We start from the raw sequence: 15,231 nt of genomic DNA, 5'->3' as shown, positions 1-15,231 counted from the left end.
CTTCATTTGGGTCTCACTGCCATTAAATTGCACTGAAGAGGTGCGTATAATGAGCACAACAGCCAGCCGGTGTTTGCTTCATGAAAAATCATTAGTTGTGATGCTCTGCAAAGTGGTGTCCACGCTGTGACCAGACCCCAAGGCAAGCGGAAAGAAATGAAGGAGGTGCTTTATGGCTGGGCTTTCAGGAACTGGGGAGCATTGAAACGTGCTCCTCGGGAGTGGAGTGCCAGCTGTAACAAGCTAATGCAGTCTGCAAGCAGCAGAGGTAGGATTTCAAAACCACTTTGATCTCTACCCTGGTAGTTTGGTGCCGCGGATCAAAGGAGCAATTTGCAATGTGGGTTACAAGAGGACTGGATGTGAAGCAAGATGCTTTCTGGGCAGCCATGAAGGACACTTTCCTACCGTAGCGGTGGGATACATGAGCACGACTGATGCCCAGTTGGGCGTAGGCAGAGGTGGATGTGGTTGTGCTGGGGCAGGGTTACTGCTGCGCTTCTGGACATTAATGTCACCTCAGATCTCCTAATGGAGTTGCAACCAAAGGTGCTCTTGTTCCAGTGGGTTGGGTCACCCTAAACAGTGCAATAGTAAATATGTTCTGCCTTCACTGGGTTTCGTTGAATTAGGTTTAGGGCTCATGCAAGCAGCTTTGCCAGCAGATCTGGAGTATTTTCTTAAGGTACCCTGTGATTCTGTAATTATTATAAATAATCCAGACGTGCATGTTCACTGTAGATAGGGAAAAGCATGAATTGACCAAGAGATATTTGCCTTTTTCATGCCACCGACACAAGGCCCTCTGTAATGTGGAGGACGTAACACCCAGGCGTGCAGATGTGTCCACGACAGCTCTCATCAAAACCATGTGAATCCTTTCTGCATTTGACACAAAGCTATTGCTGTTGCTGGTTAGAGGGAGAGGCTGAAATCCTGGCTCTGGGAAAGACAATGGGAGTTGTGCTGCTGATCTCAGGGAGGGCAGGACTTAACATCCAAACAAGGCTTTGATCAAGATTAGATTGTACAGGAGCAGTGTTAATACTGTTATTAATAAAAATAGGAATTCAGCTGTTTTTAAACAGTGCTGTGTATAATGGGAATAAAAAAACCATTTTGCATCAGACACATTTTTGCTTCTCTCCCTTCCAAATCTGTCCCCACTCACTGCACAGCCTCGGTCCTCTTGCCTGTTGCTTTTGTGTGCTAGTTGAAGGGTTGAATTTCTGGCTGCTGTGAGCAAGTTCAAGTCCTCTGAAATCAGTGGCCATGCAACCAAAGTACGTCTACATCAAGGAAATGCTGTGGTCTTTATTAAACCAACATCTAACAGTGAGTACGAGACCTGGCTGCTTGCTCTGGAAACTTTTGAAGATGAGAGAGCCCAGATGGATAGCCACCAAGGTAATTCAATGGTCTTGGAGTGTTTCATGGATAGATCAAGCAGCTGTGCCACAGTTACCACCCTAAACGCTGCCCCCAAAGACAGGGCTTCCAAATTTAAAATCACAGCTCCAGCTCAGCGGCTGTTCTGTCCTGATGGGAAATGTTTCAAGAGTTGGCCAGACTTGAAGGAGTGATGTTCAACAGATGATGGCACCTACCACTTTTGAGATGAGCAGCTGTTAGTAGGTTATTAATCTTAGAGAGCCTTTGCACAATGCTTTACCTGCACATGTACTAGAATTTTAACATCATTTTTTAGCAGAGGTTGGAGGCTGTCTGTGACAATCAGTGGTTTTACTGATGATAGCTTCAGAGCCACAGCAATTGCTCAGGCTTTATACCTTCATACTTGCTTTGAGTTGCAAAGTATTCATTATTTCAAAGTACAAGACGGCTCCACTGAAGAGGGGATTTTAACACTGCCAGAGAAAATAAGCAGATGGCAGAGTGAATGGCAAAAATATGACAGAGCTGCCCTGGTCTCTAACCATCTGGTTTGGACCTTAGTTTAACATTTCAAACTTGCACACACCGTCTGCAGCAGACCTGGTGCTGGGCGGGGGAGTGCATTGGGCAGTAGCACGTGACAGCCCGCAGACGAGGATGGCTTACCTCAGTAAAATGGGCAGATACTTTTTCCCCTCTAAAACAAGGGCCAGACGACAGCTAGCTTCCAAATTTCACTTGTCCTGCCTGAGCTGCCCATAGCTCATTACTAAAGTGACAGGTGTCTGTGGCAACGCAGCATCGCTCTTGGTTTTGGCAGGACCAAAAAAACAGGTCTTGTGCTGGCTCCCTCCAACTCTTCTGGACATCAACTCTGAGCATTTCCTCCTGTCTAACCCACAATCAACTAAAACGCAGCAATAAAATTCAGAATGGTGCATTTTTCAAAGGAATGTAAATACCAGTGGCTCAGACACATCCCACCGGCTTGGAGCTCCCTCTGCCTCGGCGGTGGCTGGGTGGCAGAGCAGGCTCTGTGCACCAGTGATGGGCAGGACCCTTTGAAGCCCCTCCTAAGATGAACAAGATCTAAAACGAAGGTAGAGAGCCTTAGATAAACCTGACAGTTTGTTTCAACACTGTTGTTCAGAATCCTTTCCAAGCATAATGAATGAGAAAGACCGTGGCAAAAACATCGGAGAGCTTAGGAAACATTGTCAGTCTGGCTTTGAGCACTGACAAGGCATAAAATACCTCGTGTGTGTACACATCTGTACGTACTCACAGGCATTAACACCAAATAATAGACACACACAGACACTGCATACGTTTCCTCCCTCTATATTTGCATGCTCTAGTTTTAAACTCATTAGCTGCTCTTTTTGATGAGTTACTTGAGCAGTTTTCTGCAGAGAGGATAGGCTGAGTCATATTCAATCGTATCCATCTATGAACATCTATGGAGGAGCTCGGCTTCCTTCCAGCGCCTTCCCCATCAGCGTCTGATGAGAGGATATCTATAATTACAGATCACAAAAGCCGCAGTCGTGATGTGCTGGAGTTAAGAGGACTGGAAGGAGCTCAGTGGAGCCGGGGTGCTGTCAGCTCAGGAGCTGCTCTATCATGCGCCTGCCTCTCTCTGCATAAATAATTCTGTTTCAGAACTGCCTCTTATGGTTAAAATGATATATGGCACCTTCCCCCCTCCTCCTGCCGCTCCCCACATGGAATCGTGTTAGTCCGAAGAACAGTCTACGAATAATTTTCTCTAAAGGCTTTTTTGCACGAAAAATAGATCAAAATTTTGTTGAACTATTTACGCTATTTTATTTTTACAGCTTTGACAGAAATGGTAATGGGAAAATGAGATCAAGATGCTTTTGGTACATTACTGGCAATAAAAAAAAAAAGAGCGACCTCCAAGTTCAGGGTCAAATGCTGCAGGTAATTTCTGTACTACGAGTGTGTAAAGCCCAGCATGTTCTTCTCCTTCTGAAAGGGCTTACAGGTATTGTTGATGCTGTTTTTAAGGCACTTGTCTTTTACGAGTCTGTAATAATCTTCGCATTATACTATTACAACACAATCAAGTCCTTGTCATGCTGCCAAGGCTGATCAGATAACATCAGTGTACTGAGGAATTTTAGTACTAAACTTATTAGGAGAGACCCAGATTTATACCACGATAGTTGCAAACCAGTTCAGCGCCTAACTGGAACTTTGTGCTCTGCAGGAATGCGGGACTCAGCCATATGGGAGCTGGTGATACCAATTTTGGCTCCAGCTCCAGCCAAGGATGGGAGTTCAGGTGTGAGAGCATCTCTCCAGTTTCAGCAGGCATTTGCAAGATGTGGATTTAAAAATATCCTGTTCCTCTTTTTTTTTAAAATAACTTTTGGAAGTGCTAAAATGACAAAGCTACAGTCGCTCTGGTTGCTACAGTTTAGTTTTGCAGCAATTAAAATATCAGTCCCGATGCACTGAGAAGCGAAATGCTTTGTTTCAGCAGTTTTTCTGAGCCAAGAGGATGCGGACATTTGTCATTACAGCTAATCCTCCCCATGCTGTGCTTTGTGATCGGAGTCTTTTAAATGTAGCTTCCCACCAAGCCCATTCTTATGTACCTTATCTGGTGATAAAGTCAAATCAATACCTATTGTAGCCAGGAATGATGCACTGTTTAGAACAGGTTGTGTTGCATTTGCTGGAGAAGCACAGCATAAATTTTTCATTGGAAAAGCCTCCAGTTTGAGCAAACACAATTGCAGTGTGTATATCATTCTCCTTGAACTGTGGCAGCGCAGAGAAATCACTACTTTGCATTGATGTGCAGCTTGCTTTATTCTAACGTCTCCAATATACCAAATGTTAAACTATTTATGTTCCTTGGTGAGTTAAGAGGACGAAAACCGTGGCTGTTACCTGGTATTTCTATAGGTTAGGAATTGTGGAGTCAATTGTGCACCTGAGTTCCACTCTTATTTGGCATTTTTAAGTGGCCATTATAAAAGGAATGAATTTAGTAGTCTCAGCAGGAAAGCTAAGACATTTGGACACTGGACAATCTGCACATTTCTGTTATTGGTCTGGCACAACATAGACAGGAACCTGTCCAAAGTGGTATCATCCATGAGGATAAAATCTGAGAGAAGGAAAGCCAAAACAGAAAAAGAATTTATTGTTTTAACTGTAGTATTGCACTTCCATTCTCTGCTTGGTCAGGTGAATATTCAAAAATCATATTTTAAGGAAATGGCACGTGAATACCACACCTGATCTGGCTGCTTGGCCCTGATAATCTCAGAAAGGGTTTCTGTGGCCTCATGAGGGATGAAACAAATCTACAGGTTTAGCAACGAAACTCCTTTTCCTGTTTTGGCTGCAGGATGCCGAGTCTCTCGCTTCTTCATAGAGGTTTCCAAGATAATTTATTAGTTGTTCAGGATGAAGTTGTGTTGAGATTTCCAACAAGAGGAGGGTCTCTGTTGGGTCCATCAGTGCAGACGTTGTCCCTGCCCACCTGGTGTTGCCTTCTGAGATTGACGTACCAGAGGGTTTGTCCCTCCTCGTGCTGAGAAATGCTTCACCATCCGGTTGGTCTGGTTGTTTGCCTTGGCTGTAGATACAGCACTGCAGCCTTGCTGGATCTATAGCAAAATGGCCTCAAAGGGGGTACAGTCACTGCTTTTGTATAAATTCTCACACCACCAGTCCTCCCTTGATGTGATCTGTGAAAATCCACATATCCAAATTAAAAGGCAGTCCTCTTCAAGGAGTGCTGGTGTCCACCTGCAGAGATCATGAATACTATATTCCACTGCGGTGGAAGTAAAAAGTTCCCAAAGAGAGCTGATTTTCCTTATTTTTTTTTTTTCCCCTCTATATGTGGTTTCTTAACTCACCTTCATGTAATTCAACATTTCTACTAAGGTTCTTGTTGTGATTGTTGCATGAGATAGTGGCATTCACAGTAGTTTGAAGGAGCACTTCAATGATGATATAGGATATAGAGTGTGTGTGTGTATATATTAAAAAAAAATATTATCCAGCTTGCTGTGTGTGAATCATGCAACTTCTGATTGTCACCCATAAACAGGCATCAGCTCATGGCATGGAGATGTTTATTTACTAATATTTGGATTTAACAGGCTCGCTGTGGTGTGTGTCTCTCACCGCTACATTACAAGGACCTTGTGTCAGGAGAATAAAGGTACTACTGCTAAGTTATACTTGTTTTAAGTACCAAACCATAAGGCTTTCTAGAGGAAGTAAGGCCAGCACACTGCCTTTGCTCTGTGCTGAGGATGCTTAAAAAACAGGCAGGTACCTCTCTCTTCAAGAGGGATTTTAAGTGTAAGGGGTGGTTGCCCAAAAAATGCAGCGTGTTTACCTCTCCTTGCACAAGCTGTTGCTGTGGGAATCCTTGACCCCACTGCGTGGGGGTGAGGAGTTTGGCTTGGGCTTCCCTGCCCCACGTCGGCATTGCCTGCTCGAGTCTCATCCCTGCTGTCACTTTGGGCACAAGGAATTACAGAGGTTTTGGGGAGCGACTTCTTCATCCCATTCCTGACCCTTTCGCTGCTCTGGCATCTCGAGGACCAGGATGTGGCAGCGCGAGCTTGGGCCTGGGGACGTCCTCCCATGATGTCCTGCGGGGACATGGGATGGAGCACGGCCAAAACGGGAACAGAAAGGACAGAAACAGCTTCAGATACGTAGCTGGAAATGTATCTGTAAAAGTGTTGTTTCTTCTGACAAACGGAGTAATTTGGAGAGATACCATCTCTCAGAACTATACGAGGGAGCATGTGGAGAAATGATTATTTCTTTGCCTTTTTTGCTGTTTCTCAATTTTATTATTTAGGTCTTTGTTCTGATACATTCCTTATTATTTTAGCTGCCCTGGGTAATTGTGTTTTTCCCTTAACTTAGGAAGTTACTTTTAAAAGAAAGGAGGGGGGCGAAGATAAGGCAATGCTGTTAAATGGGAAATCTATTGCTAATTAAGGCATGATTTTGCTAATCACCTTAGAAATGAAGTTATCAGCTGAAAAAGCCTGGAGTTTGTGTAATGAAAGTTAGGAGCGGGTTTTTTTCCCCCGTTTCCTTCTGTCACAATACATTCAGAGATTAAAAGTTTACCTCGCAGACTCATCTTGACACCATTAGACATGATGTCTCTTTGCATTAACTGCAGATGGGCTCGAGCTGTTCTAGGATATATTTCAGTCTGAATAGTTAAAATTTGGCAAAGGTATAAGCCACTAAAGTCAGGATCCTTTAATGGGAGCTGTCAGCGTTCCTTATGGATGTCACGCCATGCTCCAGCTAGAATGCTGTGTCCAGGACCCAAGGTAGTCACTGTCCCTTCTTATTTTTTGTTATTATTATTATTGTTAATGATATCCCAGGGATGAGGAGGAAGCACAGCATTATATAAGGCAGTGACCCAGGGGTGCCAGTAGTATGGTTTTTCATCTGGAGAGGCTGATGGTTGAGAGGAGAAGGTGCTGTGCTGGGGCAGGGCACCATCCTGGCACTCTGTGGGCTGGAAAGGGGCGAGGGACCGGCCCCAGTGTTGCCTCTGATCTTGCAGAAGTCCTCTCTTTCTCTGATGTTGGCTTTCTTTGTGCAAAAAACAGATGGTGAGCCCAAATTCCCTTGTATGGCTTGCAGCCGTGTGAAGAGAAGCGCGACGTATGAGTTATTCTGTCATCCCAGGGGAAGCAGCCCCTGCGTCAGTATTTTCTGATGAAAATATTCTCCTTAAGTTAATAATTTCATCTTCTGCTTCCCTGCCAGTGGGCACCATGGCATAGCAAGGACTGGTTGCAGAAGGCTGGGGAGGGGAACAAGGTTTTCTTAATATATATGCATTAAAACTTCTGTTTTCAAAGTTAATTTTTTCGCCCATTCTTTTGCTAGAGCTGCAGCCGTGCCTTCCCCTGTGTGTGTCCTTTGCTGCTCAGCAGGCGCTGGCTGGACTTCAGTGCTGCTGCACCTGCACCCAAGGGAGGGAGCCCCGAGGGGCCCCCGCTCCGTGGGGTGAGCGGAGGGGGACAGCATGCGGTGGAGAAAGCAGCTCTGACCTGCTGGATAGGATGGGGTGAGACAAGGCGGCAGCCCCCCGTGCTGAGCAGCATCCTCCTGCTTGCCCCAGGTGGCATCCAAACACATTTTCTGGGTTGCTCCCTGCAAGCAAACCAGACCTGTGAAGCACTAACAGCACCAGCACCGCCAGCCTCAAGGCATGAGCCTGACCAACCCCTCCAACATGTATTTCTAGCCCTGCTTGTCTGGGGAGCGCAGACGATGCCTTGAGCCTGGTGTAGCACAGGACGGGCTTTTGGCACCCTCCTGGGTGGTGGGTCTTCTCTGGGTCACCCTTTTCTGCCTGGCTGGCTCCTTTGACATTAGGCAGATCGCCAAAAGCCCTTTTGTTTGAATAATGCTCCTTGAGAGTAACTGCTGGCTCTGGCAGACAGGAGCCAAGCAAACTGATAGCCGCAGTATATTTTTGAGGGCAAAGGGGATCGTGGACAGTAATTGTTCTTAACTGCTTAATGCTTTGAAAATTGTTTCTGTGGCTGTTGCAATGAATTGGTCAAGCGAAATTGGGATTTTCTCGCTGTCTCTATTACACGCGCAAAGGACCATCGGTACACTGTGTTTTGTGAGCAGTCTTCCATTCTCCCTCCATTACCAGGAGTGCAGGGGACGTGCACTTCTTCAGGCAATGCCAGGGTGTCTCCTCCCTTGGCTTGCTTGCAGTCCCATCTAACAGGCCTGGTCACCGCTGTTTTCCAGGATGCTCCCAAATGCTACGTTTACTTATGCCCTCGCTGTCATTAGGAGTGACATGTAGAATGCTCCACAAGAGGAATGTAAAAACAACTCTTCGATTTTGCAAATGGAGGCCTGAAGGCAGATGGCAGAGGAAATGCTGATGTCTTGGCTGGGAGGTGGAGGAATATGTTGCTATTGAATATTGCCGAGTACTTGCACACCCACACGAACATGCAGGTACACGTGCACAGGAGAGGCGCCTGGACCTCCCTTGTAGCTCTGCTGCCATACTGCATCACGCCGAATCTGCTCCCCATTTTGGGTTATCCCCAGTGCAGGTCACTGAGATGCTGGCTGTTTCACGAATGCTTTCGCACACCCGTGACACCTTCGTGCTTCTGGAGGGTGATTAGAAAGCAAAGCTGGGTCATCCCATCGCTGGAGCAAGGTGATGCAGTCTCGTGCTAACCAGAGTTTACCTCCCATACATGCAAACATTTCTAGAAAGTAGATGGCCAATGCAGTTTCAGCCGTACTCGGACATCTCACTGCTTCAGAGGAATTGCTGCTTTTCCACGCTGAGTTCTTAGGACGGTGACATTTTGCTTGGAAAATAATTGCAAGTGTATTACCCACGAGCTTTCTGAAAAACACATCAAAGATCTCTGGGTGATGGATTTGTTTTCTGTTTGTTTCTCTGGGATTTCTTCACTAGAATTTAGTGTTAACTGGTTATTTATAAATCCAAGCATCTTTCTGTATATTTGATTACTCCTGTGTGTAGACTGATGGAGAAGTTATTGAGTCACCGTCATTTACTGGAGGGGAATGCTTCTATTTTTAATTCTGCGTCTCCTTACAGGTGGATGAATGGCAAGCTAATAGTTGTGTTGAAATTTGAGTGTCAGAAAATAAGGGAGAAACTTGAGACTTGCTCATCATATTTAACCCGCTGTGTTACATACTCTACCTTGAGTCTTTAAACATGCCTTTACATCACATCCTTGCATATTTTATAAAATGAAGTGATCATGATTTCATCCTTTGTAGGAAGCAATATAAAAGACTGCCTTGTTAAATAGACTAAACATTAATTCATTTGACAATACCTTATTTTTCTGATTGGTCTTAATGTTGTGCTGGCTCTTGATTACCCACCTACTAAGAGATAATTCTTCAAGGAAGTAGCAGAAACAGCATGCTGGACTGATTGTCCTGTTAATGCTGTTAGTTGCAGTACATAGAGTATCTTAAGCGATTGTAGGTTTATTTGCTATGAACATGAAAAATCTACTTAATAGGAAGGTCATCTATTTGTTAAAGGTCTTTGGTGGGACAAATGGCTGCTCAATAGGGACATAAATGAAGGTTCCCAAAGAACTTTCTGCCCTCAGGGTCTGAGTGCCACAGGGGTGGACTTGCTGCAGGTTGGGACATTAGGGCCAGTGACCTGAGTGGAGGCAGCTGCCTCTGCGCGTGTGTGCACGACTGAGTGTGGCCTTTGCCTGTGACATGTGGACACAAGTGGCCGAGATGCATCAGGGCATCAGCCAGGTGATGACTTCCAGCCTTGCTGGAGGATGGAGAGTCTGCTGAGACCTTTTGGTCACGGTGTCTCGCAGTTCATTTCATGTTGGCGCCAAGAGAACAAAGTCTGGGGCCTTTCTCGGGGCCGTTCACCGCTCCACAGTTGTGGTTATTGCAAGGATAGAGCATCACGCTAAGCTTGTAGGGCAAAGACACCTCACGCTTCATGGCCATGGAGGATGTCTCCTGGATTGCGGTCCCTGTGCTGTCACCTGTGGACCTGTTCACACGTGTTTTTGCATGTCAGCAAGAACAGAAAGTCCTTGCCAGGCCACGTGGGAACAAGCAACGTCTCCGTGGGGCCATGGATTACTCCTCTGTACACCGAGGACAGCGATGCTGAGTGCGACTTGGCCGTTACCTGTGTAATAATTCTCCTTGCTCCCATTGTTACCAGCAGAAATGGTTATAAATGTCTTGTAAAAATACTTAGATTTTTTAATTTATAATGACAATTTAGGCTTTATTTAGGAAATAGAAATACGGTCTTTCCTTGCATAAGTGCCTTTTTTGAATTAAATTTTTACTGATCTCTCTGGAACTGGCTTGTGGATACGTATATAACCAATGCCCTTTGCACAATGCCCAACACTCTTTCTCTCTCAGGTTATCACAGTATGTGCATTTCAAGATAGCTTGTACAGATATTCCAGAAATCTAGGAAAGCTGTCTAGCATAAAGCCATGTGAATTATTTAACTAAAGCACGGAAAGACAATATTGCACCTTTACTGCTAGAGGCGAGCTTGCTGGAAAACGACATTTTAATTACTTCACGATTTTTACATTTTTAAAATAATTATTCTGATCACAAATCAGGACAAAACCTAACAAATCCCCAAAACTACAAAAACAGGTGGTGCTGGGGATCTTCCAGGACTGGCAGGTTTATTCAGCGTTGCGGTTGAACCCAGCAGCTTTGGGAGCACCCGAGGGCAGCGCTCGATGCTCCTATTTCACCAGGACATTGAGAAACTAAAGAACTGAGCAGGCAAGAAACACAGGCGGTTTCTGTCAAACTATTGCCTTGGGAACACTCCTTTAAAAAATTTTTTTTTTCTTTAGAACTACCTTCTTTACTTGTTACTTGCTTTGCCAGCATGTGGCGTGTTGCAATACTTCGAGCAGACCTTGTGGACTTTGCTGGCCAGAGGCGAGCATGGTTGAGGCTGGGTAGGAGGGACGGGCATGCCCCTCATCTCAGAGATCAACTCTGAATTCGCTCTGGAGGCATGAAATTGTATTTAAAAGTGATCAGAAAGGTCAAACGGCAGAACCGGAGTAAGGTGGGATTTTTTTGCTACATGTTTATGCACCAGCTAATAAATGGGGCTCTGATTTTTTGATGTGGGCTCCTATATTCTGCAGCAATCCAAGCGAGAACAGCACAAGCAGCAGGATTACCCCAAGGAAAGACGTCTCCCTGCTGTACTGTCCCTTACTCGTGTCGCCTGGGCTTGGAAAGTGCACGTGCCCTGTGCTGGGTGTGCCCAACCCAGTGCTTAGAGATTAAAAAGGGCAGCTGATGCAACCAGGAGGCTCCTCATGGTGCCAGGAGAGCGGATTGATCAGGGTCGGTAAAATTTAGGGAACGCAGATGGGATAAAAGGTGGTGAGCCTGGAAGAGATCCCAGAAACGATGGGTGTTACAACAGCTGTGCAAAATGATCATGTGGAGCAGACTGCAAAATAGGCGAAACTGGGTTTATTAGGCCTGCTTGGCATATGTGTTTGTAATGATTGCCTGGTGTCCTGGATATGTGTCTTTAATTTAAGATAAATAACTTCTTGGTGAAGACAAACAGGGAGGGAAGAACCCAGGTATGGCATGTCTTTCTCTGAATTGCCTTTCTGTGTGAGAAAAAGAAGATCTCAAAAGATTTTATTAACTTGTAAACTGTGATTTAAGGGAATTTTAAACAGCATGTGAAAGAAAAACAACGAACAAATGTTTTCAAGGGGGAGAAATCTGTCCTGGCCATATGTTTCACTGAGTCATCCCTTCTGCAGGAGGAGATCTTGCAATTGTTCCAACTATTCCAGTCACTAATCCTTTTTATTTAGTAGCAACATCCCTGTAAACTCAGCACCCGATCCTACAATGCGTTAATACCACGTGCTGGATATAGACCTGATCCTCTAATGTCCACACGTGTTTTGCTCTGGGCACACGTTAAATTCTCCCTGCGTGTCTTGCCATTGAGCAAAGGCCAAACCTGGTCATGGGTTTCCACTTGCCAGCTAGATGATGTGATGCTCTGTGCTCGTCAGGATATTATAGAAACCTCAAAACCCACCACATTTTTCTCTTTAATTCATACACGGACCCTTTGCATCATGGCAGAACCCCGTGCTGACGGTGTTGTGCGGTTGTGTTGCAGGTGTGGCTGTGCGGTGGCAGCATGGAGGTCCTGCCCTGCTCCAGGGTCGCTCACATCGAGCGCAAGAAGAAGCCCTACAACAACAACATCGGTTTCTACACCAAGCGCAATGCCCTGCGGGTGGCCGAGGTGTGGATGGACGACTACAAATCACACGTCTACATCGCGTGGAACCTGCCGCTGGAGGTATGGGCATTGCACCCTATCCTAAGTCTTCACTTTATCGGGTTAAAAACTTGAATCACAGAGCATTTACTGCCCCCAGGTGAAGGAGAGCTTTAAATACCCTGGGTCACATCCCCAGCTGTGGAAGTCAGCAGAGCTCCCTTGGCTTTGACGAAGATGCTGCAAAACCTGCAGACTTTGGAAGAATTCCTATGATTCACATCAACCTTTTTATTTTCATTTCTAAAAATTAAACCTGTATTGTAGTGTTTATCTCCCCGTTGAGTGTTTACACAGCATGAGTTTATGTCATTACACTGCTCTGCAGATGGAGTCTGTCTGTAAAGTCGGTTGGCAGAAGATTATTAATATCAGCATCATTAGTGCATGAGTTTTTTTCCTGCGGCTCGGGCAGGTCCGTGTCGTGTGCAGCCCAACTCAGGTTTCCCAGCTCGCAGATGCTGTCGCTGCCCAGAGCTCACTGCGGACAGTGTGTGGTCCAGGTGCCTGGGCCATTTGCTTTCCCAGCGTTGGGAAAGTAAAGGCCATCAGCGCTTAGAAACAGTGTTCAGAGGTAAAGGATCGGAGGTTGGTGGCTCACAGAAGGAGATCCCCTCCCAGCAGCACCACATGCAAGTGCTCCAGAAGCACTCTTTTTAAATAGCTTTGGTGGTTATATTTATTTCGGCACAGAAATGGATAGTTTTTCTTAGATCTGACATGTTGTTTTTCATGTAAATCCTGCCATGTCACGGCATGGTGCACCTTTGGAAAACCATGGGGTCCTGCCAGCAAGACAAGCTGACCATGCCCAGGGGACACATCCTGCACGTGGACCTCTCTAGGTGATTCCCTGCACTTCTGTGTAAAGCTCTATAGGCTCCAGGAGGACTTTATGTAGGTCCAAGGCTGCTGCTTGGGCTCTGGTCTCCGTGCAGGTCTAATCATGAAACCCAAGAGCATCTCCTGCCTCCCAGCTCTGAACGCTGCCTGGAGTGCGCTGGGAGCACCCCCAGCTGGGCCAGGCCCCCCATCTCCTGCTTCTGGTCCTGCCAGAAGAAGAAGAAGGGGTGGTAGGGAGGGGGAGGCAGCGATGCTCTCCAGGTGATGGGTAGGATGAGGATTTGGGATGCCCTGCAGAGCCCCCCGACACCCACTCCACTTGCAGTGTACTTAAGCATGAGCGCTGGGCTGCTCTATTCAAGTGCAAGGAAAATGCGTTGCTATGAGTGGCCAGACCCCATGTGAGCAGTGATTTACAGCCACCCTTTTGGTGCTAAAAATAAACACGAAATGTTCATACCTTGCAGATCACACCCCTGCAGAGAGCTGCTGCGGTCCTGATCCTGCTGCAGCAGCATCCCCGGCTGGCAGCGCTGTGCTCTGGGGCATTTTGAAAAACATTAAAACATAAAAACATGAGCTGCTGCTGCTTTCTGAGGAAAGGTTACATCTGGGGAGAGTTACTGGCATTTAGAGCCATGGTAGTTGCAACTTTGTACTGCATTAGAGAACAACAGGTACCTGGGAAGGGTCGATGAGCTGCCTGCCCTGCCAGTTTGTCATCCTGGGGGTGGTGGATTAGTTCGTTATTGAGAAATAGATGAATAGAGATGGAAAGAAATGCTGTTTACCCAACGAGCTGCAGGAGGGCACTGGCTGTGATGGGCACCGCTCCAAGCGTTCGGAGAGGCGGAGAGTTGCCTGCAGGACTAAGTGATTTCAGGTCTCTTAAAAATAGGTTGCAAGATCCAAATGCCCATAGGCAGGGATCATAAATGACTGCAGGTTCAGCCCCAATCCTTGGGCTGAATCCTTTTTAGAGGTGAGGCACCATGGTCCTGCTCAGGAGCAGCTTTGGAGCGCGGCAAAAAGGGATTAAAATTCATCAGGAAGCCGCAGGTTCTGTACGGCTTGGAAAAGGCAGCATCACACGAATTGGCACTGGGGGTGGGTCTGGGGAAACAGATCTGGGTTACCCTAAAAACAATTTGAGATTTTTATATAGGTCTTACCAGTAAAATTGAGATTTAATTTTAGAGGAGCCTTGTTTGACAAGTGGTATTGTGCAGGGGGTTATGGATATACACTGAATTATTTTGTGACGCCACTATATTCAAGACCAAGCCAAACCCCATGCACTGAATATTTCAGGTGCTGACTGGTTTGTGGTCCCGCTTTGCTCTGTGTCCCATCTCACCCACTCAGATTTCAGTCTGTCCTACCTGTCTACACTGAATCATCTTTATTTTTACCTGTGAGCTACCAGTAGCGCATTAAAATGGTGTCTTCTCTAAAGCAGAGTGAATAATTCATTAGAAGATCATTACAAGCGTTGTAATGGAAAATTGCTTTATTTGATGATCACTGCAAAAGACAAGAGCAGGAGCTAAAATAGAGTAGAAACGCAGACACCTGTAGGAAGGAGTAAAAGGGGCTGCAATGTGCCTTTGGTTTCCTTCACCTGGCTGCTGCATTAGTTCCCCAAATTCTGTAATGGAATAAAAGGTTAAAGGGGGAAGGCTCTCTTCAGTCCCTGCTCCTGGCTCCTGTAAGATTATTCCTCCAGGGACAGATACCGTAGCTTTGTCTGCTTTTAAATCGGCTCGAGCCGTGAGGTGCCTCTGTGCCTCCAGGGACACTATTTCACCGCGTAATTGTCCAAATTGTCAAGAGGTTTTTCTGAGGTTCAGCCTCAACTTCTCTTCTCCTGTAATTTTTATCCTTTATTCTTAGCTATCTGCCTCTATTATATATGAATCTTAAGCCCTTCTCTTTTTTCTTCTTTTCTTTTCCCCCCCTTATTTTATACCTTTTAACCGTGCTGTCCTCTGCGTTGCCTCTTAGTAGGGTCACACACCCTTGGTGTGTAAGGGGAAGGGGTTTGGTGCTCAGTCCACAGACAGGGGTTTGCATTT

At 45.9% G+C, this 15,231-nt stretch overlaps 1 protein-coding gene across 1 annotated transcript in view; it reads left to right on the top strand.

Moving 5' to 3' along the window:
• GALNT17 (polypeptide N-acetylgalactosaminyltransferase 17) overlaps positions 1-15,231 on the top strand; it is a 226,719-nt gene that overhangs the window by 195,190 nt on the left and 16,298 nt on the right. Inside the window, exon 7 of the mRNA XM_076354461.1 lies at positions 12,149-12,334. Coding sequence (XP_076210576.1) covers positions 12,149-12,334 — 186 coding nt within the window. The remainder of the gene's footprint in view (positions 1-12,148; positions 12,335-15,231) is intronic.

This window comes from Aptenodytes patagonicus, chromosome 17, assembly GCF_965638725.1.
Source record: "Aptenodytes patagonicus chromosome 17, bAptPat1.pri.cur, whole genome shotgun sequence".
NCBI lineage: Eukaryota > Metazoa > Chordata > Aves > Sphenisciformes > Spheniscidae > Aptenodytes > Aptenodytes patagonicus.
This window is presented reverse-complemented; position numbering and strand designations above follow the sequence as displayed.